The sequence below is a fragment of the Camellia sinensis genome, chromosome 2 (genome assembly GCF_055761805.1).
Source record: "Camellia sinensis isolate YWXY chromosome 2, ASM5576180v1, whole genome shotgun sequence".
Classification (NCBI taxonomy): domain Eukaryota; kingdom Viridiplantae; phylum Streptophyta; class Magnoliopsida; order Ericales; family Theaceae; genus Camellia; species Camellia sinensis.
This window is the reverse complement of record NC_138962.1, coordinates 177965011-177992559: the sequence shown is the minus strand read 5'-3', so window position 1 is coordinate 177992559 and position 27549 is coordinate 177965011. Positions and strand designations below refer to the sequence as shown.

Below are 27549 nucleotides of genomic sequence, written 5' to 3'. Positions count from 1 at the left end.
TTGTTTATTGAATTTATCACTACAACAAAAAATGCATTGTTTTCGAACATTAAATTTTCGTCACCAAAGTGATTTGTGACGAAATTTTTTTTCACCACGATTGTCGCATATACATTGTCGCTGAAAGTACCTGGTGGCAAAAAATATTTGTCACCTATTTTTCATTTTTAGCAACGAAATTTTTCATTTCCAAATGTTGCATTTTTCACCCTCTATAATATCAATTTCGTCACTAGAATTAGATAATATTTTATTTTAATTGTTTTGGCGACGAAATATTTCATCACTAAATAGATTTTAGTGACGAAATTTTTCCTCACCAACAATATAAATTAAGGTGACAAAAATTCGTCACTATGAGCACAAAAAAAAATTCTTCGATAACAAAACATTGTCACCCAATATTTCAATTTAACGACGAAATATTCAACAAATATGATGAAATTATTTGTTTGTTACTATATTATTAATGACAAAATTATTCGTCATGATGCTTGAAAACTAATAGCGACATTTTTTTTTTCATCACTAATAATAATTAAATTTTTTTTAAATGGGAGTACTATTTTCAATTTAAAAATTTTCTTTTCACTAAAAATTCTCAGCGTATTTCCATAACATGTTCAATAAAATATCTATTACAAATCAATAAAAAAATCTGTTCATTTTCATAAAAACCACGGTCAAATTTCAGTACAACATCCACAAAAATACAATATCAACTGCATGCGAATTACCAAACATGTCTCCTAATATCCACAAAAAACATGTCTCCTAATATTCACAAAAATACAACATCAACCGCATGCAGATTACCAAACACGTCTCCTAATATCCACAAAAAACATGTCTACTAAGATCCACAAAAATATAATATCAACCGCGAATTACCAAACATGTCCTGTAATACCCACAAAAATATAAAATTTACAATGCAACCAAAATACATGTAAGGTAATATGAACAAAAACACAAAATGAGCTAGTTTCTGCTCTCCAGATTAGCAAACATGTCCATATCTAATCTCGAATCTGCAACAAAACAAAACATACAAAAAAAAAAAAGTTAAGACAATTATAATCTTATTAATTAAATATACAATTTAACATTCATTTTTCGACATAGTTTTCAAATTGGGAGTCCCCATGCTAGTTCCGTAAGTTTTCACAACTTACATTGGTCCCTCCCGAGATGCTTGAGGTGTTCCCCGGGCCTTCCCGAGCCTGTTACACAATTTTGGCCCCCGATGGTCTATTTACAAGCTTTAGTGTTGGAAAAATGAATTTTTGGACTTAGTTTTCAAACCGAGAGTCCTATGCTAGTTCCGTAAGTTTACACAAGTTATAATGGTCGCTTCCAAAGTGTTTGAGGTGTTCCCCGGGCCTTCTCGTGGTTGTTTAACGATTTTAGCCCCCGATAACCTATTTTCAAGCTTGAGTGCTGAAAAAGTGCATTTGTTGACTTAGTTTTCAAGTCGGGAGTCTCGTGCTAGTTCCATAAGTTTTCACAACTTACATTGATCCCTCCCGTAGTGTTTGAGGTGTTCCCTGGGCTTTCTCGTGGCTGTTACATAATTTTGACCCTCGAATGCCTATTTTCAAGCCTAAGTATTGAAAAAATAAATTTTTCGACTTAGTTTTCAAACCAGCAGCCCCGTGCTAGTTTCGTAAGTTTACACAAGTTACAATGGTCCCTTCCGAGATGTTTGAGGTGTTCCTCGGGCTTTCTCGCGGTTGTTTCACGATTTTGGAGCCCGATGACCTATTTTCAAGTTTAAGTGTTGGAAAAGTGCATTTTTTTGACTTAGTTTTCAAACCGGAAGTCCCGTGCTAGTTCCGTAAGTTTTCACAACTTACATTGGTCCCTCCCGAGGTGTTTGAGGTGTCCCTAGGCCTTCTCATGGCTGTTACACGATTTTGGCCCCCGATGGCCTATTTTCAAGCCTAAGTGTTGGAAAAGTGCATTTTTTGACTTAGTTTTCAAACTAGGAATCCCGTGCTAGTCCCGTAAGTTTCACAACTTACATTGATCCCTCCTGAGATGTTTAAGGTGTTCCTTAGGCCTTCTCATGGCTGTTACACGGATTTGGCCCCCGATGGTCTATTTTCAAGACTAAATGTTGGAAAAGTACATTTTTTGACTTAGTTTTCAAACCGGGAATCTCGTGCTAGTTCCGTAAGTTTTCACAACTTACATTGGTCCCTCCCGAGATGTTTGAGGTGTTCCCCAGACCTTCTCGTGGCTGTTACACTATTTTGGCCCCCCGATGTCCTATTTTCAAGCTTAAGTGTTAGAAAAATGTATTTTTCGACTTAGTTTTCAAACCGGGAGTCACGTACTAGTTCCGTAAGTTTTCACAATTTACATTAGTCCCTCCTGAGGTGTTCAGGGTGTTCCCTGGGCCTTCTCATGGCTGTTACACGATTTTGGCCCCCGGATAGCCTGTTTTCAAGCCTAAGTATTAGAAAAGTGCATTTTTTGACTTAGTTTTCAACCGGGAGTCCCGTGCTAGTTCTGTAAGTTTTTACAAGTTACAATAGTCCCTTCTGAGATGTTTGAGATGTTCCCCAGGCACCGAGTTGTATACCCTAACCGGGATTGATTTTGATTTACATCGATGTTTTGTTTTCATTTGCATCCTATTATTCACATTAGTTAGTGATTGTTCTTGCACAATTGAAATAGGTTTTCTAATGAAGACATACATTGCATCAGTTAAAAGCTTGAGCCTACAAAACCAAATATTTAGGTGTAGCACTTTCCTCAATCTAAAACTGATGTCTACATTTCAATAGGCACTAACTAGATCACATCACTTTTATTGAACCATGTGGACAATTCAAGCTTTTAATTTAATCAATCTATTAACACCATTCGGTTTTCAAATGCTCTACTGATCCCCATCGTTTAATGCCCATGTACCACAACCTTCTTATTTTTTTTTTCTTTCTTTTTTTCTTTTTTTAAGTGTAGTACTAGAAAGCCAAGTTGAACCAAATCTAACAATACTGCTAAATGAAACCTCATGAAATTTTTAACGTTGACTTGACATGTGTACTTCAAGGTTCAGTCATATACTTGATGATTAAGTAGCATTTGTCCTATTATTTTTTACTTAAAGTTGTGCTTAGGCCAAAGGTAAACATGTTCAAAGACCTATAGTGTTAAACCAAGCTTCATGATGCACTAGGAATCAACTCAAACTTTTGAAAGGACTTTCAAGTTCAAGTGCACATGAGGTAACAGCAAAACCAATGTAGGACCGTTTAGATATAGAAATTTTACAAGCAAAGCAACGGAGTTCCTTGAAAACTCGTAAAACTGTAGGATAAATGTAGCATAATTTCCAAGAGGAACATGAGGACCAAGACAGGTTCAAATCTTTCCCAAAAGCAATCGAGGATCTAATCTATTGTTTATGTTCAAGCATACATATCTTCACTAAATTGGCCCAACAAAGGCTTATAGATGCAATGGTAAGGAAGAATGATATGATCATCGTAAATAGCTCTTTGGTGTTCCAAGATGATTTACCTGTACATCAGAAGAATCTGGATGCTGAGTCCTTGGTTATGCTACAGATTGTACAATAATTGATTTGTCATCAGCTTATCATGTCAATTGCATAAAGAAGCAGAAGATAAGAAAAATGATTTAGGCAATTCAATTCACAACAAGAGTTCGATATTGTGTAGTAAATTGATATTCACACTCCCTTTTTTTGTCTTTTAGCCTCTCACAAGGATAGTAAAGAAATAATTAAGAGAATTCAATGCTGCAGAATAAGGTATTTAGAAAATATGAACTAATTCAATTTGAATTTCCAAGAAATTTTTTTAAAAAAAATGTACTGAAATGCAAAAACAAATAAATAAATAAATAAATAAGATTTGAAATGGGATTATTTCAAAAAAATATAAAAATAAAAATTTTGAACTTCTATAATTTTGTATTACATAAAGCTATAAAACAGGTAAACACATGATTTTGTCTAGTGTGCCAGAGTTCTTCTATAATTCTATATTCTTTACTCATAATAATAAGCGACATAATTTTACATCAGTCTGGTACTCTGCACAAGTGTACCTGCTCTTTAAATTGCTCTTCTTTCTCTTCATAACTAGAAAGAGCCACAACTTCAACCTGCAATTAAATCAATGATAAGAATTTTATACAGATGCATAATCATTCATTCTCAACAAATAGATATAAAATTATATACTTGCATAATAATTCGTTCTCAACAAATAGATAGAAACATACCTAAGCTCTTTTTTGAGTAGGACTGTGAAATCTTACATTAAAAAATTCACTTAAGGGAGTTTCCTTGTGAGCTTCTGGCTTAGGAACGGAGTACCAAATCTGCCAAAAGGTAAAGATAACCAAAAATATGACTGCACAAAATTAGCCAGAGAGCTTATTTCCAACAAGAAAATCTGTCACTGCTATGAACAAATTCAGCAACCTGCATTTTGGGACAAATACATCTATACCATAACCAAACAAGGGACTTATTAGCATATTAACAGAGTAGCTTGATAAATAAATAAAAAACACCACAAAATATAATTTTGAATTTTCAAAAATTACTTCCACCCCCCAAAAGAGAAAATCATCAAAAATTAATGAAACTTTTCCCCATTTATTTCACCATATGTGAAAAAAATTTAAAAAATAAAATAAAAAATTCAAAAAGCTCACTCAAACAAAGACCCTTACAATAAACCAAAGTTTGTGTTCTGTGTGCCACAAATCAGAGAATTTAATTCATGAAGTGTCACAACCTGTGACCATGGAAGAATATAGATAAAGTTTAGGTTGAACCAAGCAGCAAACCAATTGGAACAATAGCAGCCTATAAAATAAACAAAATAGGGTAATATACATAAGCAGAATGGGATACATTAGAAGAATAGGAATTTAGCATCAAGTGCACAAGGGATACATTAGCAGAATGGAAGTTCTAGAACCATCCAGAATATCTGATAGACTTCCTATTTCGATAACAATTGAACTGTGTTTTTAATCCCATCGATTATTCAATTCCATTTTACACCTATAATTTTGAATCTAAACAGTGGTAATCAGACTAAGAGTTTATGAAACCCTAGCTTCAATTCCTCTTATCTGTGAATCAAAAGCAAAAACTATAGATTCATACAAGAGGAGATTGACTAAATTTCCTAAAATACAGGCATAAATAAATAAAAATCAATAAAATAGGTTTTCTAATTTTGAAGTAGAACACCAAAATTCAAAAGACGTAAATTTAGATGTACATATAGAGTCGCATATTTTATACATAGATATATAAAACAATTAAGAATCAAATATGTTAAAGTTGAATGTATAAAGAGAAATAGAGAATTGTATTATTGATTGATATGTTATGTTTACAATGAGTCCTATATATAGAAGATTAGAGGAGGTAGGTATGTAGTAGGTGGAGTAGTAGGTGGAGTAGGTGGTAGTAGGTAGGTAGGTGTGTAGTAGGTGGAGTGGGTGGTAGTAGGTGGTAGTGGTAGGTTTTAACTTGAGTTTGGAGAGAGTAACAAAACAAGAAAATAATACATAAAATAAAAAAGGATAGGAGACACTGTATGGTCATGTCAGACCATTGGTGAAGACACTGGATGGTTGTGTCATAACGTTGTAGAGGACACTGGATGGTTGTGTCATAACGTTGTAGAGGACACTGGATGGTTGTGGCAGACCGTTGTAGAAGCTAACCGGAATCAAATGTCGGGAGCAGTTTATGGGGTCATGTCGGACCGTTGTAGAAGCTAATCGGAATCAAATGTCGGGAGCAGTTTATGGGGTCATGTCGGACCGTTGGAGAAGCTAACCGGAATCAATGTCGGGACAGTTTATGGGGTCATGTCGGACTGTTGGAAAAGCTACTTATGATGGTGTATATAGGCTGCCCAAATATATATATACATGGATATATATATCGAGCCCTCAAAAGTCGCGCCCTCAAAAGGCGCGCCCACTTCATCAAAAGTCGTGCCCGACAGAAAGCGTCGAGCCATCAAAAGGTGAGCCGGACACGCGGCGAGGCACGTGAACGACAGAGCGGCGTGTCGGTCGCGTCGTCAGTGTCGATATAAACCAATGCGGAGGCTGTGGAAACCAAACCAGGCTGAAACCTCTGAACATTGTCATTCTGAAACACTCTGTAAATACTCTGTATCCAACCCTTCTCTGAAACACTCAGCAACCCAAAACATGGCATCCTCTTCCCGTGGTCTGCTCACGCTCTTTCCCGACCTCAATGAGTCCACAAGAGAGATAACTGGCGCGGTGGCCCTGGAACCCCAACCAAGCGCCTCTGGTTTTGCTCCGTTGAACTTTCCTATGCGGTCTGTGGAGCAAAAAATGGCAGTGCAATCTGATGTGGAGGCCAATCAGTATACATTGAAGTCGTGTGGAGACCATGACTGCGGTCACAAACTTGTCGCACCGGCTTCAGAGTAGGACAAATGAGGTGCAGCAGTTAAACGCCCAACTGGCTCTGCTCCAACGCATGTATAAGGATGCGCGAGCAGAGATATGTGTGCTAAAAGCGGAAAACAAGGAACTGAAGCGGAAGGCCACCGTTATGTTCCGATTTGGAGGTCCGCCGTATGCTGCAGTGGAGGAGCAGGAGGGAGTGAACGTGCTCGGCGGCGCGGGAAACACAGAGGCAGCACCGTCAAGGGCTGCCCAGGACGGAGGCAAGAAGAAAAGACCGGCGGCAGAGTAGAGAAGAAAAATCCCACTGTGGGTGTAATTGTAGTGTTGTGGTTTTGTTTGTTTGTTTGTTTTTTTTTTTTTTTTTTGGGTGTAGAATGGTGAGCGGGGCGAATCCCTGATATGAATAAAACAAGTGTGTTTTGCAAATTCGAATGGGAGGTGTGGTAAGGCAGAAAAATCAACTGGAATGAATGTAGTTTTTTTTTTTTTTTTTTTTTTGGTGAAAATAATAATAATAATAATAATAAATAAAATGAAGTGTTGGAAGCCAGTGGAATCAATGAAGGCTAGTATAATATATTTGAGTAGGGAAAAGAATGATGGGTATGTTGATTATATAATAAAATAAAAGTGGGTATTTGAAAGAGATTAAAAGTGGTTTGGAGAAAATAAATAAAAATAATAGATTTTGAAATCAAACGGAGGAGAGAGAGAGGACAAGCCCACGTGGGTGTCTTGGCCCACGGTTTTGTGAAAACCTGCGTTTTTTTTTTTTTTTTTTTTATTATTTTAAAGAAAAGATAAAAAGTTGAGGTTCAAGGAAAAGTTGGGCGGTGGAAAGAAGAAAAAGAAAAAAAAAATATATATATATATATAAGATAAAATATGTTTGGGCGGTGGAAAATGTGATGATGGTTTTGGGTGGTGCTAAAACTAAGGTGAAAGAAAAATAAATAAAGAAAGAAATAATATTAAGATACAACCCCGCAGCATCATGACCTTTGGAGAAGAATCTCACTCCAACAATCTTCCTATTACAACTCCTCGAACTGAATGTATCTCCGATCTGACAAACCCCTTTCCACCGACTCGGAACAGGGCCGAGATTCAGATCCGAAAAGCTTCTTCGCTCAGGCCAAATTCCAGTATCAAACAACCCAATAATCACATAGGACCCATAATCAGATTCGGACCAGAGACCTCGCTGGTTTCTCAGGTCGAGAAATTGGGGTGACCGAGTTGTGTGGAGTTGTCTCCGGCGATCTGCGAACGTGGCCAGAATAGAAGGGTGTTGAAGGACGTAACCGGCTTGAGAAGTAGTGAGAGCAGCAGAGAAGCCATGGAAGACTGTGTCGTACACGTGAAGGATGTTTACTGGGTCGGTGAACTCAGAGGTGAAGCTCGTAGTCATGAGCCGAGTGAATCCCAAATACAAATTGCATGTCATGATAATATCAGCCAGGGTCACAACATGCCCAACCAGGTAAGTGTTTGAAGCCGAATATGTATTCAAAGCACCAAGACCTCTCTTCAATGCAGAAATAGCAGCTTCCTCAACTGGAGGAAGGTAAACAGTGTGTCCCATTCTTGGTCTAAACCAGTTCAAAATATTAGCGTCAACCTCCAGTGATGCAAAGTCAATCCACTGCTCAACATGGGCACATTCTGTTAACGAAGAGCCACAAAGAGGATTGTCAGACTTCAAGCGAGCAACATATCGTGCTATGGCATTGCTCTTAAAGATGGGCCCATCAGGAGTTTCCAGCACAGGAACCTTCCCAATAGGGTTCATCTTAATAAACTTTGGGGTTTTATTTGACACACCCATCTCAAAATTCTGGGCAAGTTCAACTTGGACACCACTGTACTCTGCAGCAATGAGTGTCTTGAAAGCATTTTTGTTTGTTTTCCCTGCATGCAAGATCAACGCCATTTCTTAAGGAAAAAACGATCGCTTTTTGATATCGGATCTTAGAGTACGAGCGATCTTCCGAAAAGCAAGAAGCTTTGCGAGTGAAGAGAGAGAGAGAGCTTAGAGTTCTCTTCTTGCAGAGTTACGGCTGTGGAGAGTGGAAGGTATGTGTAGAAAATTCCAGCGGGCAGCAAAGGCAAAGTTGAATGTATAAAGAAAAATAGAGAATTGTATTATTGATTGATATGTTATGTTTACAATGAGTCCTATATATAGAAGATTAGAGGAGGTAGGTATGTAGTAGGTGGAGTAGTAGGTGGAGTAGGTGGTAGTAGGTAGGTAGGTGTGTAGTAGGTGGAGTAGGTGGTAGTAGGTGGTAGTGGTAGGTTTTAACATTTTTAACAAAATAGAATAAAAATACTTGATCAATTCACAAATGAAAAGGTTCGATTCAGATGTCTTTATAGAGAGAGAGAGAGAGAGAGAACTCAGCCTCCTGCTGCGCCACCTACTTCTGCTCCACGGCCTTGGAGAACTTAGCCCCATACAACAAGTGCGTGATCGCAACGTCATCAAGAATGATGTTGAAATCCTTAGCACGACGAACCAAGCTCTCGCGAACCAATGCAGAGACGCTGGGACGCTCAGTGAGGAGCTGATCGGCGCTGAATTGAACGACGACGGCCTTGAGAACTTCGTTGCCGATCGAAGGAAGGACTTTATCGTCGTCTTCGAGGCCTAGGGTTTGGAAGATTCGGGGGAGTTGAGAGAACTCGGGGCGAGAGAGGACACAGAGGGTTAGGTTAACCATTTGGAGGTCCTTGGTGCCGGAGATGGAGGATAAGATGTGGGGGCAAGTTTCGATATCAAAGATGAAAGGCTTTTGGAGCCATGGGATGAGGGTTTGTGTGTAGGGATGGCAATTTAAACCCGGTCCGATGGGAACCCGATCCCCCGACCCCGATTGGGACGGTTTTTCTCCGAAATTTATCCCTATAGGGCCGGGGATGGTATTAAAAATCTGATCCCCGATGATTTTTGGGCCGGGGACGGGGATAAATTTTCCAACCCCAGCCCCGGCCCCGCCCCGACTGATCCCCGACTGACCCCCCGTATAATTATTATAATATATATATTATATGTTTAGGGTTAGGGTTATTATAATATATATATTATATTATATGTTTAGGACCTCTGGATGGACTCAGACTCATTTTGGTCTGTCTGTCTCTCATCTCTCTCTCTCTCTCTAAGCCTTCCCTCCCTCCCTCCCTCCGATCTCCCTCCTTCCGACCTCACTACCTCACCCCGATCTCCGTCATTGCCTCCTTCCGATCTGCGTCTGGGATGCCGAGAGTCGTCCTCAACGCCGATCCTCCTCCGCGACGCCGATCGTCCTCTCCGCGACGCCGATCCTCTTTCGTCGTTCAAACAGATTTTTGTATGTGTATGTTACATGTGTTTAGACAGTATGTATATATACAGATTTTTTATTTTTATTACACAGGTATAAATATATACACAGTATGGTGTTGTATATAGATTTGTACATGTATGGTGTTGAAACAGATTTTTTTATGTATGGTGTTGAAACAGATTTTTCTATGTATATATATTACACAGCATGTGTTGAAACAGATTTTTTTTTTTTTTTTTGGAACGATTATGCTGTTGTTGATGGTATTGTTGACCATAACAGATTTGGGCCGGGGAATTTTCGGGGTCGGGGAACCCCGATCCCCGTTAGGGGACGGGGATGGGAACGGTGATAGGATCCCCGTCGGGGATCGGGGCCAAGGACGGGGAGACTTTCTCAATCGGGGATCGGGGACGGGGAGGGTAATCCCCGACCCCGCCCCGCCCCGTTGCCATTCCTATTTGTGTGAGAGAGAGAGAGAGATATGTAAAATAAGAACGAATTAGCTAGGGCTTTGTTTCAAAAGGAAAAGGCAAAGCAAATTAATGGGTAAATTACAAACACACTCTCTGCTTAAATTATAAAATATTTTTTATAATTTTAAAAATTACATTATACCTTCTCAAGTTTCTATTTTCATAATAAATATATTTTTTATTAATAAATCATAAAGTTAATTAATAATTTTTAATAATATTAATAATTTAAATAATTTTATTATTGTATAGGTGAACAGTTACAAATTTCACTTTTTTAATTAATTATGTTAAATAAAAAATTCTGACAGGGAGGTATTTATAATTTTCCAAACTATATGGGACAATTCATAATTTAAGTAAACTTCAAGGGGTGTATTTGTAATTTATTCCAAATTAATTGGAGAAGAGACCTATATGTGTTTAGCAAATTCAATCTTGGTAGGTGTTTCAAAGAGTCGTAGCCATCTCAATCGTGGAGAAGAGGCGCGAATATGAGAATAATTATTTTATATGAAAATTAAATTGAAAAACTATATACAATCACAATTGAAATTGTGATGAAAATAAATATATATAATCACACAGATGGTTGGGTGACGTGCGGGTTAGCCGGTGCGACAAAGATGGCAGACGGTGTGACGGAGATAGATGAGTGAGGGAGTGACAGAGAGACATATAGAAAGTAAAATAGATGCATCTAAATAGAGAGATATCTATCTCTTGGTTCAATTTTATTTTTTTATTGATTTTAAGCATTTGGTGACGAAATTTAGTTTTCCTTTCTAAAAAAATACATTTGGAGACGAAGTTATTTCCTCTCTAAAATTTTTTACAATGGTGATGAAAAATTTCGTCTCCAAAATGGCGCCAAATCTTCCTCCAGATTTTCCAAGGGTGGGAAATTGTTTTGTGAAAAAATAAAATTTAGAGACGAATAAAATTTTCGTCACCTATTATTTTATTTGTTTTTAAGCATTTGGTGACGAAATTTGATTTTCGTCTCTAAAAATAATACAATTGGAGGCGAAATCTTATTTTCATCACTAAAACAAGTACATTTGGAGACAATATTTTTTCATCATGCGTTTTCATCGCCATAGATCTTTTTTGTTGGAGTGTGTGTATATATATATATATATGACATTTATGACAATAGAGTTATTCCATCTACACAATAATATAACGATAATATTATGTTATGATCAAATTAGCAAAGGTCTATGACAACTCTAGTCTAGATTTTCTCCTTTGATACTGGTTGAGTTCATATATAGGAATGTTGTTTGATTTTTTCAATGATTTGGTTGGCTGTTTTGAGATGTTCTCATCATTTAAAAATATTAGTTCCATCCCAAAAATGTTCCAAAAAATCTTGTTCAACATTCCAATTTAAAGTTGGGTCTAACAAGTACTCCTAAGATATAAGAAAAAACAAAATATATGTAGATCCTGAAACATTTATTATTAATTCAATATACTTTTTATGAATTTTAAAATAATTTACAACTTTTTCCACTTTTTCATTACACTTTTTATACATTCTCAATATTAATGTCATGAAAACATTTGCTAGCATTTGCCTTCAAAATTTTGTGATTAAGTTAAGTTACATTTCTATCACCTCTTGCCTTACAAGTTTTCCTAGCAAGTTTTTTGAGTCTTGAGCATGGTTGCTTGTTTCGATTTCCCATTCATCTTGTTATTTGCCAATTTCGGCACTTTGTTTTGATTATAAATTTGAATAAAAATTTGAAAAGAACAAAAATGTAAGTGAAATGTGAATGAAATATAATTATATGTACATTTTATTCACATTTTTGCTTTTATTTTCAAATCTCTACTTAAATCCATGATCTAAATATAGCCTAAATGGTGCATTTACCATCTTAAGTCTATTAGTTTCATAACCTCCAAAGTCTGTGTTTGGATCATGGATTTGAGTAGAAAATATCATTATAACCCATATGGTTTGAGCCTGAAACATTTTACCCTTCTATGGCTCAATATAGTCAGAAAAGCCCAATGTGATTTCGAACGAAAGTTTAACCTTTAACACTATTAACTATAGATGTGAAACGATTATAATATCCTCAAACTCTATGCTTTTTTTTGTTATTTTCTCTCTTTTCTCTCATATACGTAATTTTTAATTTCTAATATTAATTCAATTAAATCACAATTAATTATAAATTCTTAATTATTTAATGTAATTCTTAACTTTTTAAGCTAATTTTAATTTAATTATTTTTAAGATCACAATTAATCCTAAATCCTTAATTATTTATAATAATTGTTAAAATTTTAATCGAATTATGTTTTATAGATCACAATTAATCATAAATTCTTAATTATTTATTGTAATTCCTAACATCTTAATCTAATTTTAATTTAATTATTTTTTAGATCAATTCTAATTATTATTTAATATATATTTTAATTTAATTAAATTTTAAATAAATCCTTAATTATATTTTATATTTTAGATCAAATTTTAATTATATTTTAGTTTAATTTAATTTTAATTAACATCTTAATCTAATTTTAGGTTGGGAGAAAATGGGGGATAAAATTGTCTTTTTATTGTGTTACTTTCAACCTTTGTTTTTTTTTTTTTTTTTTTAAAGAAAATTAAGCTCACTTTAAAGAATGGTGTGTGTCATACGCTTTTTGTTAGTTTGAATGGAAAAATTAACGATGACATTTTAATCCAAAATTACATGGGGACATTTTGATTATATTTAAACCATAAGGAGGTAAAGTGCTCCGAAATCACAAGGAGGTAAATGAATTTTACCCAAAAAAAAAAAAAAGAGAAAAGTTATGTGAAATGTGAATAAAATATAGTTACATTTCATCTATCTTTTCTCTTTCGCTTTTCAGATTCTTACTAAAATTTATGATCTAAACACAGTTTGAATCTCTATCCAAGACTATTATCAAATCGAGTAAGGTGCTCAAGTTGGTATCCACCCATTTAGTGGCTAGTTGGATGAAAAATTACCTCCAAAAAAAAAAAAAAAAAAAAAAGAGGATTTAGGCTCAAATTTGATACAAGAAAGTAATATAAACTTCTCAAAACAAATGACATCAAAAACTGAAATTTCTAAATAATATTATTGTCAAATGAAATTTTTTAAAAAAAATGAAAAAAATGCACATTCGAAAGTTTTAACGATGGAATTGGCACGAAAACCGCCTTAGGTAATGGAAAAGTTGTGAGCTTTGCTGTTATTTCAGATAGAATATGGGTCTTCCAAACCAAATCTAACAATGTTGGCCTGAGTCTAAGTAAATATTGGATGTAACATTGTTATTATGTGATAAGTATCACCATCCAATGAGTATTTTTGATTTGCAGTAGGACCACAACATTGTTTGTTAATAGGAGATAAGGGTTGATCACTGTAGAGGGTCAGAAATTAAACTCCAAATTAAGTATGGACCTAAGTGGTGAGGTCGCCCCTTTAAGGCAACCAGGAATGACTAAAGGAGCATGGGCTAAAAGCCCAAGAAAGTGGGCCAATAGTAGGTCGAAGCAAGTTCGACCTGCCAAGGGTCCGAATAGACTCCATGAAGGAAAATGCCTAAGTGCAGTTGTAGAGGCAACACTTGCAGCAGTCATGTTGCTGAGGCGTTAGAGCCACCATTCCCAATATTGTCAGTTCCGCCGCCATTAGAAGTTGCTGAAGGAAAGAGAAAACTGAAGCAACTAAGTTGCGGAGGCAACACTTGCAGCGGTCAAGTTGTGGAGGTAGTTTGTCAGCGCCGCCATTCCAAGTATTGTTGATACAACTGCTATTCCTACTATTGTCGGTTCCGCCGCCATATGAAATTGCTAAGGGAAAGAGAAAACCGAAGCAATTATGTTGCGGAGGCAACACTTGCAGTGGTCAAGTTGCGGAGGTACTTTGTCTCAGCACCGCCATTCCTAATATTATTCTACCATTTGAACTTGCCACGGGAAATGAATGCCGCAACAACTACGGCCGCAGCAACTAACTTGCAGAGGGAACACCACGCCAAGGTGATAGCAGCCTTTGGGAGAAGCTTCCCCTCCATAAGTAGAGGCTAATGCTTGGTGCTGATATCAGGCCCCAAGGCATTACTAGCCTAGGGCTGATAGTAGGCCCCAAACTCATTTTTAACTAGGCACTAATAGTAGGCCCCAAAGCTCACTAGCTTGGCACTGATAACAGGTTCCAAGGCTTACTGGTTGGAGCTGATAGCAGGCGCAAAGACACCAGTTTACCGCAACGATCCCACAAAGATGGGAGCAAGGTAGCCCGAGTGTAAGGGACTCCCTTTCCATTACCCAGGTCATGGATCTTGCTTGGTTGCACAGCCAGGACTAAGGAAGCCCCCTTGGGCTTGGTACTAAGGCACAGCATGGCTGATAGTAGGCTTGGCTGTGGCCTTCGCCCTGGGAAGTTGGGGAGTTTGTGGTTAGGTGGCTAAGGGTGGAGGCTTCGCTGAGGTGAACACGAAAACATGGCTGATAGCAGGCTATGAAGTCTTGAGAATGCATGTACTGGCTAAATAGAACTGAGAAGGCAAGTGCAGCAGCAAGGTTTACCGCTGCAAGTGCACTTGTTAAGGTTCGAGCTGAGAAGGCAAGTGCAGCGGCAAACACTCTTGCCGCAAGTGCACTTGCTGAGGCTCAAAAGGGAGTTGTAGCACCAAACACTCCCGTCGCAACTACACTTGCTGAGGCTGAAAAAAGGTAGCTGCGGAGGCAAACAGATAGTACACAGTACATGTAGAGGGACACGTCACACCTTCAGCCTGGTGGCTCAAGGCAGAATATTCCATGTGATCCTCTAGGACACATGTTTTCTCTCTATTTGGCCATTTGGTATCCTCTTGGTACTAGGAAAAGCTTATAAATAGGACTCATTTCCCAGCCCAAGAGAGACAATGAATTGGGGATTTGGGGGAGATGCTGTCCATATGTGCACTGTCATTATTGTCTCTTGAGCTACCTGCTTCACCCTCACCCAGCTACTCATTCTCCAACTTCCCAAATAGTTGTTGGTACTCATTCTCCAGCCATTCCACCATTCTTGGACCATTAACATAGTTTTACCTCTCTAATCATCTTCCTAACCTTGAACCCCCCTACATTTCTGGCGATTATGCTGGGGAGGCTGCTTTGTTAATGGTTCATACTCACAGAGGCTTTCACACTTCACTGGAAAAAATTGTAGAAGATGAAGTTCAGCAGCAACTACGGCAGCAAGGTTCTTTTAATGGCAAAGCAGCACATGCTGAGGACCATGACCACAGTGTTGTAGTCAAAGCATTCCAGTCACTTCAGGACATGCAGAGGGAAATCCTGACAGCTTTGCAAACTCTCACCGAAGCTATTATGGCCATGGTGTCAAGGCTACTTCCAGCACAGGCGCCTCTGCCTATAGCAATCCCAAACCCAGTGCCTAGCCCACTCCCTGAGAATCGAGCTCCAATCCAGGTGCCTCCGGTAGTACCTCAGGTGAATGGCAAGGCTACTGGTTCAACTACACAAGGGCAGACTGACCCTTACCAGCTTACTCACTTCGTTACTATAGCCGATGTCCAGGCTATGATCGAGCAAGAGCGTAGTGGGAAGAAACTGCCATCTCTCCCAGACCCAGATGTGAAGCCCCCATATCCTCAGGAGATACTGGCCATGCCATATCTAGCTGGGTATACGGTACCCAAGTTTGTGAAGTTCGACGGGAAGCAAGGCAACGCCAGAGAACATATGGTGAAGTTCATTGAAACCCTTGGTGTCTATGGCAATGACCACCTTCTGCGCCTTCGAGAGTTTTCCAAATCGCTCACTAAAAGGGCTTACAGCTGGTATGTGAACTTGGCCCCAACTCGATCAAGAGTTGGGAGAAGATGGTGAACAAGTTTCATACGAAGTTCTTCCAAGTCCAAGAAAAAGTCACTCCCCTCACACTTGGGCGAGAAGTCCAGAAAGAAGGCGAAGATATACTGGCTTATCTCTAGTAAGGGAAGTTATTCAATTCCAAATCTGAGAGGAAGATTGTACAGACAGTGTGCATAATTATGATAAGAGGAGATGGATATACAAATAATATATATGAGTAATATTAGAGATCTCAAAATTTTTACCAAATGTCTTACATGGGTGTAGGACCCACATGGAATCCACATGATGTGGGCCTCACACTCATGAGATTTGGTACAAAATTTGGTAAAACTTTTGGGATGTCTAGCATTTTCTATATATATATATGAGTATTGTTATTCAGATTTAAAAATTAGATATACTTTTTATATATATCAAAAAAATGATTAGTTGATAATTAAATATTTTTTAATTATCAACCAATCATCTTCTTGACATATCACAAATAGATTTAATTTATTTTTATTTTTTTATTAAATCCTTTATTTCTAATTTCTATGATGTTCTCGACCTACAAAATATGAAAATGTGAATAAAAAAATAAAATATTAATTAAAAAATTGTATTCATGCATAAAATTATATAAAAATTATATGGTAAAATCATTATTATAAATAAATGCATTTTCAATAATTTTTTATTTTGAAGTGAATGGGACACTTGTTAAGGAATAACAAGGATACAAAATATGTTAATTCTAAAAAATTTATTATTAAATTTAATATATATTTTCTAATTTAGTTATTTTCACAATATATTTTTTTTACACATTCTCAATATTAGCAAGTGCCATGGGAACACTTATTAGTATTTGTCTAACAAAAGTATGCATGAATTTTTTATTTATAGCATTACTAATCTATTAAGTATTTTTAATACATTTTATTTTTTAATTTTATATTGTGATTTTTTTTAATTTTTTTATTTACAATAGAATTCAATTGAAATAAAGAAAAAAATAAAGATTTTATTTAAAAATGATGGTCTTATTAGGTCTGCACGGGACTCAAGATAATTGAAAAGTATGTACAATTATGATAGATGGGTATACAGGTAATGGCCTTATTTGGCAAAGGCTACCTTTTTGCATTTTGGGCTAAAATTCACAGCAGACAAAATAAGTTAAAATAACCAATAAGACAAAATGTCACATCAAACCCATAATCATTTTATTTTTTCTCTCACAAATATCGCATCTAACTACAAAAAAATCAAACATCTTCCCAAATACAAATATTTTAGCCTAGTAAAATAGCCAAAAACATCACATCAAATATTTCTCTCTCTATTTTTTACATATTTTTTGATAAGAAATTAAAAAGTTATTTCAAACATACAATTTTTTTTACCTTATATTTTAACTAAAAAATTTAAAAATTATTAAAATAACCTATTCTCAAGCCAATATTACTTTTCACTTATTTTTTAAAAAATACTTTGGTAATGATAGTAAATAAAAATAATATGCAAATAATAAATTTATTCATAATATATGACATTACCTATTAAGCATAAATTTATAATTAATTTTGGTCTCTTATGCTTATTCTTTAGTTTTTCTAATTTGTAATTGCGTATAATTTTTTTAAGAAAGATAAATTATTTTTATCATATTCTCTTATGCTTATTCTTTAGTTTTTCTATCTTTTCTATATTCGACATATAAATTTTTACTCCATATCTAATTTGTATTAGTACAAATTTTAATAATTATTTTAATATTATCCTATTTATTACAATTTTCACTTAAAAAACTCATTATGGTTGAGGCAACTACTCTATTGTAGGGGTATTGTCTAGTCTGTATCAAATAGCTTGGCAATTCAAATTGAAAAAACCAAATCAGTAATCATTATAATTAATGATTAATGTTATATAAGCAAATATATATATAATAATGTAGTTCATTCTGGACTTTGATTTCAAATAAAACAACATTAAAAATGAATTCATTTTAAAGCTCCCTCAACTACCTACAAAAAATTTAAAGGTACATCAGAAAAATCAAGCCAAAACATGTTTTAATTCTCTCTTTCTCTTATTTATTTCTTTCCCCTCAAGTTTAACAACACCGACGAAGTACTGTTACTTTTCTTTCACATAACAATCATATATTTTTCATATAATAATAATAAAGGCTCTGTTTGAATTTTTGGAAATTTGTTTTTATTTTTCAGCTAATTTCACCAAAAATTAACACTAAAAAAAATTATTTCAAAAATTAGATTCTAAAAACTACAATAAACAAAGTTTTTACAAAGAACTAGAATCACATAATAATCATAACTATTGTCACCTAATTTTTTGTACATACATATGCTCCTACAGGTATAAATAATGTCATCCTCGAAATCTACTGGCCAGGAAAAGCAGAAGGGAAAAGGAAAAGCTGATGTACTATATCTAGCAAAACCTCAAGGAATTGAATTTGATGATAAACCATTGTGGAATCATGTGAAGATTCTTAGTATACCATTAGGTGGGGGAGTAAATATATGTTGGTCCTGCAACTATTACAATCAGAAAGTAACAAGCTCATATTCAAAAGTCAAGGCTCATTTGTTGAAGCTTCCTAACTATGGAGTGGAAGCCTGCAAAGCTACAAAGGATGAGGTTTTTGAAACACTCAAAAAGGAGCATGAAGTGGCAGAAAAAAGAAGAGATTAACAACAATGGGATGCAAGAAAAAGAGCAGATTATGTGTCTCTACCTGAAGGATCAGACTTGCTTCAAAACAAAAAAAAAAAGAAAAGAAAAAGAGTTCAATTTCAGGACCTTTGGCAGCTGCATTTAACGTGACAGAAAGAAAATTGCTGATAAACAAGATGCTCGTATGTTCTATGCCTCTGCTTTGTCATTCAATTTAGCAAGGTGTCCTTATTTTAGAAAATATTCACAGACCTTGGCAAACAACAAACTATAAACTACCTGGTTATTGTCCCCCAACATATGATAGGCTGCGGACAACATTGCTTGTACAAGAAAAGGCACATGTGAATAGAAAGCTTCAGCCCATAAAAGATTCATGAAAAAAGAAAGGAGTATCCATATGTTCTGATGGATGGTCAAATAGACAGAAGAGACCACTCATAAACATAATGGCAGCATCTGTTGGTGGAGCAATGTTTGTGGAAGCAATTGATGCAAGTGGAAATATATAAGGTGCAGATTATGTTGCGAACATATTTCTATTAGTGATTGAAGAAATTGGAAAACAGAATATTGTTCAGATTGTTACAGATAATGGATCTAATTATAAGGCTACTAGGTTGACAATTGAAAATAAGTATCCTCACATTTTCTGGACACCATGTGTAGTGCATAGTCTGAATTTGGCATTAAAGAGTATGTGTGAACCCCCCCCCCAAAAAAAAATTTTCGTCTCAACATTCTGAATGTAAATGGATAGCCAACTTGGTCACTGATGTTCATAATATAAGAAATTTCATAATGAATCATAGCTTGCCAAATGCCATTTTCAAAAGTTACTCAAATTTGGAATTACTAAGGATTGCAAAAACAAGGTTTGCATCATAGCTAAATATTTGAAAGAAGTGAAGCCAGCATTGGAGAAAATGGTGATGGAAGATTTACAAAGGAGATGGAAAGAATCCATTGGATGCTAAAGCTCGTGAGGTGAAACAACTCATAGTGAATGATGTTTGGTGGGATGACTAGGATTACCTTTTGAGTTTTACAGAGCCTATTGTTGACATGCTAAGGGCTGCAGACACTGATGCTCCTGTGTTACATTCTACATATGATATGTGGGACACTATGATAGAAAATGTGAAAGCAATTATATTTGAGCATGAAGACAAAGATTATATCACAGGACAATCAAATTTCTTTGACACCATTCATGAAATTTTAGAAGCTAGATGGACCAAAAGCAACACACCCATGCATTGCATAGCTCATTCCTTGGTCCCTAAGTATTATCATGAGACTTGGCTTCAAGGTGAAAGTAATGGCATTTGGCGATTGGCACCACATGAAGATGAAGAAGTGTCTACTAACCGGAGCAAGTGTTTTGAGCAACTGTTCCAAAAAAATACAACTCATATGCAAAATGTTTATGTTGAATATGGTGCTTTTTCAAGTGGATCGGGCTATTTCAATCAGCCACATGTTATTGAAGCAAGAATGTATGAGGAGCCAATTTCTTGGTGGGATAATCATGGTTGCTTCAACACCATTGTTGCAAGGGTTAGCATTTAAGTTGCTGTCACAACCAGCTTCTTCATCATGTTGTGAGAGAAATTGGAGCACGTATGGTCATATTCATAACATCAAAAGAAATAGGTTGGCAAGTAGCAAGGCTAAAGATCTAGTCTTTGTACATTGCAACATAAGGATGTTATCCAGAAAGAAAAAAGAGTACAAGGAAGGGCCATCAAAGTATTGGGATTTATGTAAGTTTTCTAATTCATTAATGTTGTTTTATTTCTTCTACAACACTTTTTTTTCTCCTAGATTAGTTATCGACTTTTGCATGATTGTAGGTGGAGATAGGTTTGACATTGATGGATCTCCAATTGAGTTGGCAGAACTTTCCATCAATGAACCTGAGTTGGAGCTTGTGACTTTTGATGATGCAATGGAGGAGGTTCAGCCTGATGATGTTGATCATGATGCTTAAGACTTAGATGCTTAACTTTTGGACTAGCTTGATTTGATCTTTTGCCTTTCCGTATATTGATGTTTATGTAAAGACTATAATCTACTTTATTTTTTATTTTTTGACATTTTGTGGTGTGGTGGAGATGATCAGAGAATCAATTTGGGTTTATGCCTGGCAGGTCAACAATGGAAGCGATCTATCTTTTGAGGAGAGTAATAGAAAAGTATAGAGAAAAGAAAAGAAAAGAAACATTCATATGGTGTTTATCAACCTTGAGAAAGCATATGATGGAGTACCCCGAGATATAATATGGTGGGTGTTAGCGAAGAAAGGGGTGACAAAATGTTACATTGATATGATTAGCGACATGTATAAAGGGGTGGTGACCATTATTAGATCGCCTGCTGGAGAGGCAAATGAATTTCCTGTCACTGTAGGGTTACACCAAGGATCTACCTTAAGTCCTTATCTTTTTGCTTTAGTTATGAATGAGTTGACGAGAAATATCCAGGATGATGTGCCATGGTATATGCTTTTTACAGACGATAAAGTGCTAGTGGATGAGACTAGAGAAGGAATTAATATAAAGTTGGAGATTTGGAGAAAAGCTCTTGAATTTAAAGGATTCCGGATAAGCAGAACTAAGACAGAGTACATGGAGTGTAAATTTAGTAACAGTAACAATGAAAGCAGAGGAAAAGTGAAGATTGAGAACCAAGAACTGCCTAAGAGTGAACATTTTCGTTATTTAGGGTCGATTATCACAATAGTGGGGGAGATTGATGCGGATATGGCCCATAGGATTAAGGCGGGATGGTGTAAATGAAGAAGTGTGTCTGGGGTTTTGTGCGATAAACGAATACCCACTAGACTTAAAAGTAAGTTCTATAGAATGGCTATTAGACCAACGATGTTGTATGGGACGAAGTGTTGGGCAACCAATAAACAACATGTAGATAAGATGAGTGCATTCAAGAATGGGTAGGAATAACACCGATAGAAGATAAGTTAAGAGAGAATCGATTAAGATGGTTTGGTCATATTCAATGGAGACCAACCGAGGCAGTAATGAAGAAATGCGATGCTGTAACGGTAGATGGAAGTGTTAGGGGACGGGATAGGCCTAGATTAACGTTGGTTAGCGTTGTAAATAGAGATATGGATCTACTTAATTTGAATAACGAAATAGCCTTTGATAGGGCCGCGTGGAGAAAAATGATTCATGTAGCTAACCCCATTTGATGAGACTTAAGGCTTGGTTTGGTTTGGTTTGGTTTAATGTTTATATTTGTGACATCATTCACAATTTGAATTTATAATATGCTACAATTATAATGATATAGAATATTATAGGTGTGAAAGTTATACACATTTTAAACTTTATCAAGTAAGCATCCATATCATTTTCTTGTCTTTTTTTGCTTAATTTATATTTTACACAATGATTTTTTTTATTTCTTGCCTAAACTGATGGTGATAAGGAATTATGCAGCTAAAATGGTGAAAGAACATGTGAATTGTGGGAGGTTGGAAGCCCTAATCAATCATGTATGTGCCTAGGTCATACATTCATTTCCTAATAAATTACTTTCTTCTTCTTCTTTGTATTTTTTTAGACTTAACTATCTGGGTATTGATCATCATGATGCATAGATTATATAGTTAGTTAGTGCAATAAAAAAATTCTATTAATATTTTATGTGCCGTGTCCCCGTATCCGTATCTATTTTTTGGACACTTTTTAGCCGAGTCCCTGTATCCTCATTTTTATGAATAGGCAAATCTGACACCTAGACACATACCCATATCCGACACCCGCATCTGTGTAACCTATGAAGCACGGGCACAGACACGGACACTGGACACGACACGGAAATGTAGACACGCAAAATTTCAAAAAACGGGAGACACGACACGCTAGGGACACGTTCCATATATATAATATTATTTATTTATTGTATGTATAAAATTAAAAAAATTAAAAATAAAAATTAGAAAAAATAAAAAGAGGGAAAAAAAGAGGGGGGGTCTCGGGTATAAATAAATAAAAAAAGTAGAGTTTTTGTTATAAAAAAAAAGTATTTTCAATCTTTCATGAGAATAAAAAGAAATAAATAAATAAAAAGGGGAGAGAGAGTCTTTCATGAGAAAGAAAAGAAAAAAATAAATAAAAAGGGAGAGACAGAGACGAAAAACAGAGAGGGAGACGATTAGCAAGAGACGAAAAACAGAGAGGGGGAGACAACGAAAAACACAGAGAGGATCTGAGAGAGAGAGAGAGAGAGAGAGACGAACTGCAAGAGAGATGAACTGCGAGAGAGACAACCTTCGAAGTGATGAAAGAAGAAGAAAAACAAAGCAAAGAAGAAGGAGAGCATACCTCGATCTAAGGCTTCAACTTCACCCTCTTGAGCTTCAACATGTTCAGGTTCTTCTTCACCTTCTTTCTCTTCTCTCTCTTTGTCGGCCAATAGGCTAGGGTTTTTGTTCAGAATCGTGTCCCGAACATGTCCGACTGCGCAAAAAAAAAAAAAAAAAAAAGGGGGCATCTCCTATAGTGTCAAACATATGTTGAACACCCACATGTTGAACACCCATACTCTACCTTCGGAGAGGTGTCTGTGCTTCATAGCGTGTAACATTGATTGACTCTGCCACTAACAACGAGCAAGGCCACAAGGAGCAAATCCAAACAGATTTTTGGAGGGAAGCATTTTTCAATTTTACTATGATTGACATCTATATGAACATTATCATGTCCTCCATGTATCACGATAATCAATGATAATGCAACCAATACAACTACCTACAAATGGCAACTAACAACTGAGGACATTACAAATTGTATATGAATAAAACTACTTATATTTCAAAACTCAAACAAAAAATGTAAACAAATAAAAAATAATTGGGCGGTGAAAATCAAAATATAACAACATTTATATTGGGCCATGCAAACCCAACTAAAGTTTTTTAATGTAAAATCCAATTTAGCAAAATCCCAAAACAAAATAAATTAATCTCAAACATCTATACTACTATATAAAAGCATAAGACAAATTGGTTACTCTGAATTTATCTTCTTTTAACTATCTCCAATAACAAAGTAATCCTACAACAAATGCATTTTACCCTATGAAGCACAGGTACAGGTACGGGTACGAGTACTGGTACTGGTACTGGTACTGGTACGATACGGGTACGTACATACGGTAAAGTTCAAAAAAATAGGATACGGGTACGGCTTGGTACGCTTGTAAAAAAATATTTATTTTTAATTTAAAGTAATGCAAAAATTAATTAAATGGTTTAATTTGTTAAGGTCCAACCTATAATTAACATTTAATGTCAAAAGGAAAAGTATAAATCAAAATTAAATGCTAATATATTAAATAACTTACAAACCATAGTTTAATTTTAAAATCATGCTAAAAATAAAACAAAAACTAAAAAAGAAATCTAGTAAAATGATATTTATCTCTGTAGTAGAAGGAAAATATTGTTTCAACTGATGTACAGTACGGCTTGGATATATACTAGGTACGTCAAAAATTAAGAAGAAAAAACTTAGGTACGTGTTTTGTGTACCCGGTACATATGCAGAAGTACCATATGAGGTACGGTACGCCGGTAAGTGTCCGGTACGGGTACGGCATATTTTTCGAAGTACCCATGCTTCATAGAATTCACCCTATTTAATTAAGTTCCAACTTTGTTGATTTGAAAGGGCAAAATAAAAAATCAAATGGCCATGTAATACACAAAACAACAACTTATCTTTTCAAACTCCCATGACTATGAGAATTCCTCTTTTTAAATCAACTAAAAGTTGCTTCAATTATTCACTAGCATTGATCCGCGTGCGATGCACGGGACTTGTGAAATTCAATTGTTAAATATTTAAATTGAGTTTTGTCGATGTTATATGTGTACGTACAATCTATTCATTATTCAATGTAACAATCAACATCATATAAAATCATATTGTAGAAATCAATTACGTAAGATCCAACCCCTATGACATCATTAGGGGCGAATTTTAAAGTCATATTGTAGAAATCTCTATTTAGAAGCCTACCTAACTGTGTTTCAATTTTAAATTTGTAGCTGAAAAAGGAAATGGATTCATTATATGTAATCATTGGTATAGGTAACTAAAACAAAAAATGAAATTAATTTACAAATTGATAAATGTTTTCTTTGCATTATTGAAAAACAAAATATAGGGATCATTCTCCAGTATTTAGAAAGCCAAATACAATTAGCAGGAAGGTTCTTGTTTTTATATTCCTTTTGCTGAATGATAATATATTTTTGATTAGAGCATTCATAATTGATGGTTCATAATAACTAATTAAACTGCCCACACAATACCACCAAAACCCCAACTTTTTCTAAACTTGAAATAATATTATTGCACCATATTTTGCTTTCATGAAAATTTTCAATGGTCAAAAGAAATTTAACATGTAGCGAGAAGCATCCAAATTACTAATGAACAACAAAATGGAATGACTTCTCCATCTAACTACAATGCATCAGTAATCTCGCACATATATTTGAAGTATCCTCAAAGAAACAAATATAGCACTATTGACAGTTGAATTATGCATACAATTTAGGAAATAATTTAAGTTTTTGTCTTTTTTCTCTAACTAAAAAAAAAAAAAAAAAACTGAATAAAACTAACGGCAAAGATTGCATTCAAAATTAGCCATTTAATTATCGTGTACATCTACATATCTAGCATGATCAAGGAGTCATCACAAAGTACAAAATCGTAGATAAATTTTCAGAGAAGTTGAAAACTTGACTACGCAAATACTCAGTATCAATATCAAGATTTTTAACAAAGACAAACAAAAAAATCATAAACATACCTACAATAGTCAACATAGAAAATGCATGAATTGTTTGAATTTCCTGACAAAAGAAACATCAAGAAAACAACAAAGAAAGATTACTCAAGACACCGATCAATTAAAAACAAAAATGTGTCCTCAATTCAATTCCAACAATCTCTCTAATGGCCTGGCTAAAAAACAAAAAAGAAAGCAAGGAGAATGTAATCAAAAAAATGTGAATACGACTGACAACTGATGTTAATTTTAACTTAGGGTTAGGGTTTTGAAATCAGAGACCCAATCGCACAACTATTGTAAATGAAGCTTAGAGTTAGAAACAAACCTGAGCTACGGAAAAGAGCTCTTGGAAAGATTCGATTCGAGTCGACGGGAAGATAAACGACTCCACTCGACGGGAAGATAAAAGACACCGGCTAGGAGGTCTTTGCTCACAAACCCATGATGGAGAACACTGGATTGCCGACGGGGATGCTGGTCTTGAGCTATGGCGGAAGAGAGAGAGGAAATAAAAGAGCAAACTAGAAGAGGCAGATCTTTCTCCCTTGGACCCGACTGACTCCCCTGTTCTTTCTTTGGTAACTGGCTAATTAAAAATTATATTATTTAACAATAGTGACAGTGATAGTGATAGAGGCCTCGAATTTGGCTCAAATAGCGTTTTTTTTTTTTTGAGAGGGGGCTGCTTTGTTAGTTTTTTTTTTTTTTTTGTAAGTCTAATATAAAATATTATACATTTTTCACCAACTCATCATATAAAATCATATGAAATTAACAAAATTTAATCAACAGTTTAATTAATCAGTCAATTTTATCACTTAACCAGTCCAACTTAATTGACTGATCAGTTAGACTGTTGGTTAAAATTTGTTAATTCCATATAATTTTGTACGATGAATTAGTATAGGATGTCTAGTTTTTTGGCATACCCCTACACATAACCACCTTTAAAAAAAAATTAAAAAAAATAAAGCAACACAACCTAACAAATTAAATTTAATTTAATTTAAAAAAAAATAATCAGTCAATTTTATTACCCAATCAGTCCAACCCAACTCACTTACAAAATGTCTAATTTTTTAGTACGCCCTTATACATAATCACCCCTATAAAGAAAAGAGAGAGAAAAAAAATTATAAAAAAAAAACAAACTAAAACAGCTTTTGAAAAAAAAAAAAATTGATTTCGAGGCAAATTCAAGCCTCAAATTGGAGGCCTCAATCATTTTTCATTATCTAAATAGTTGAGTTATGATGCGGTTATGAAGGAATATGGTATGTATGTATAATTGAATATAACTAAATTGTGAGCCAATACAATAATGGTTATAATCTAAATATTATGAGTTATGATATAAAAGGATATAAGTTCATAACTAGATGTTTAGTACATCCGAATGTAGCATAACTCAAAATTTTGACTCGCTTATTTTTTTTTTATCAGCAATGATAATCCTTTATTAATATAAAATTAAAGATTAATTATACATCGAGTATCAATAAAGAAAAGACAAAAGAAAAGGAATCGTGCTATAAGTATCATAGTAAAGAACTTTAATCTCAACTAAGTTGGTACTAGAGGCTAAGGCCAAGTTTGGGAAAGTTGGAAACAATCCATCTTTTTATCTTTTTTCCATCACATCACCTCTTTACTTTTCTACACATCTTTTCGTAAAAAGACAAAAAATACACTTATTTAGGTCATCCCAAACAACCCCTAAGTCCAATCATTTGCAACACTATCAAACAGAAATGCTTAAAGAATAATCCACCAAAACAACCAAATCAGAGACCCCCAACTTACTCAAAACAGGGGTGATACAAATGAATAAAGCCCAACCAAATACAAGGTACTAACCACCCCTAATGGACCTAAATCTGAAAAC

The 27549-nt window shown here is 35.3% G+C and overlaps 1 protein-coding gene and 1 long non-coding RNA gene across 3 annotated transcripts; both read right to left on the bottom strand.

Moving 5' to 3' along the window:
• Positions 1-649: 649 nt before the first annotated feature.
• LOC145807961 (uncharacterized) lies at positions 650-26129 on the bottom strand. Of its 2 annotated transcripts, none has more exons than XR_014351408.1 (6): positions 25990-26129; positions 25683-25725; positions 4264-4362; positions 4087-4143; positions 3535-3608; positions 650-1031 (listed from the first exon to the last, which is right to left on the bottom strand). It is a non-coding gene; the product is annotated as an uncharacterized LOC145807961 (long non-coding RNA). The 2 variants fall into 2 exon arrangements; XR_014351406.1 differs by having other exon boundaries at positions 3535-3575.
• LOC114295161 (uncharacterized) lies at positions 7235-8481 on the bottom strand. Its single transcript, XM_028239356.2, has one exon. The coding sequence runs from the start codon at positions 8387-8389 to the stop codon at positions 7241-7243; it is 1149 nt and encodes a 382-aa protein (XP_028095157.2). The 5' UTR covers positions 8390-8481; the 3' UTR covers positions 7235-7240.
• Positions 26130-27549: the final 1420 nt, after the last annotated feature.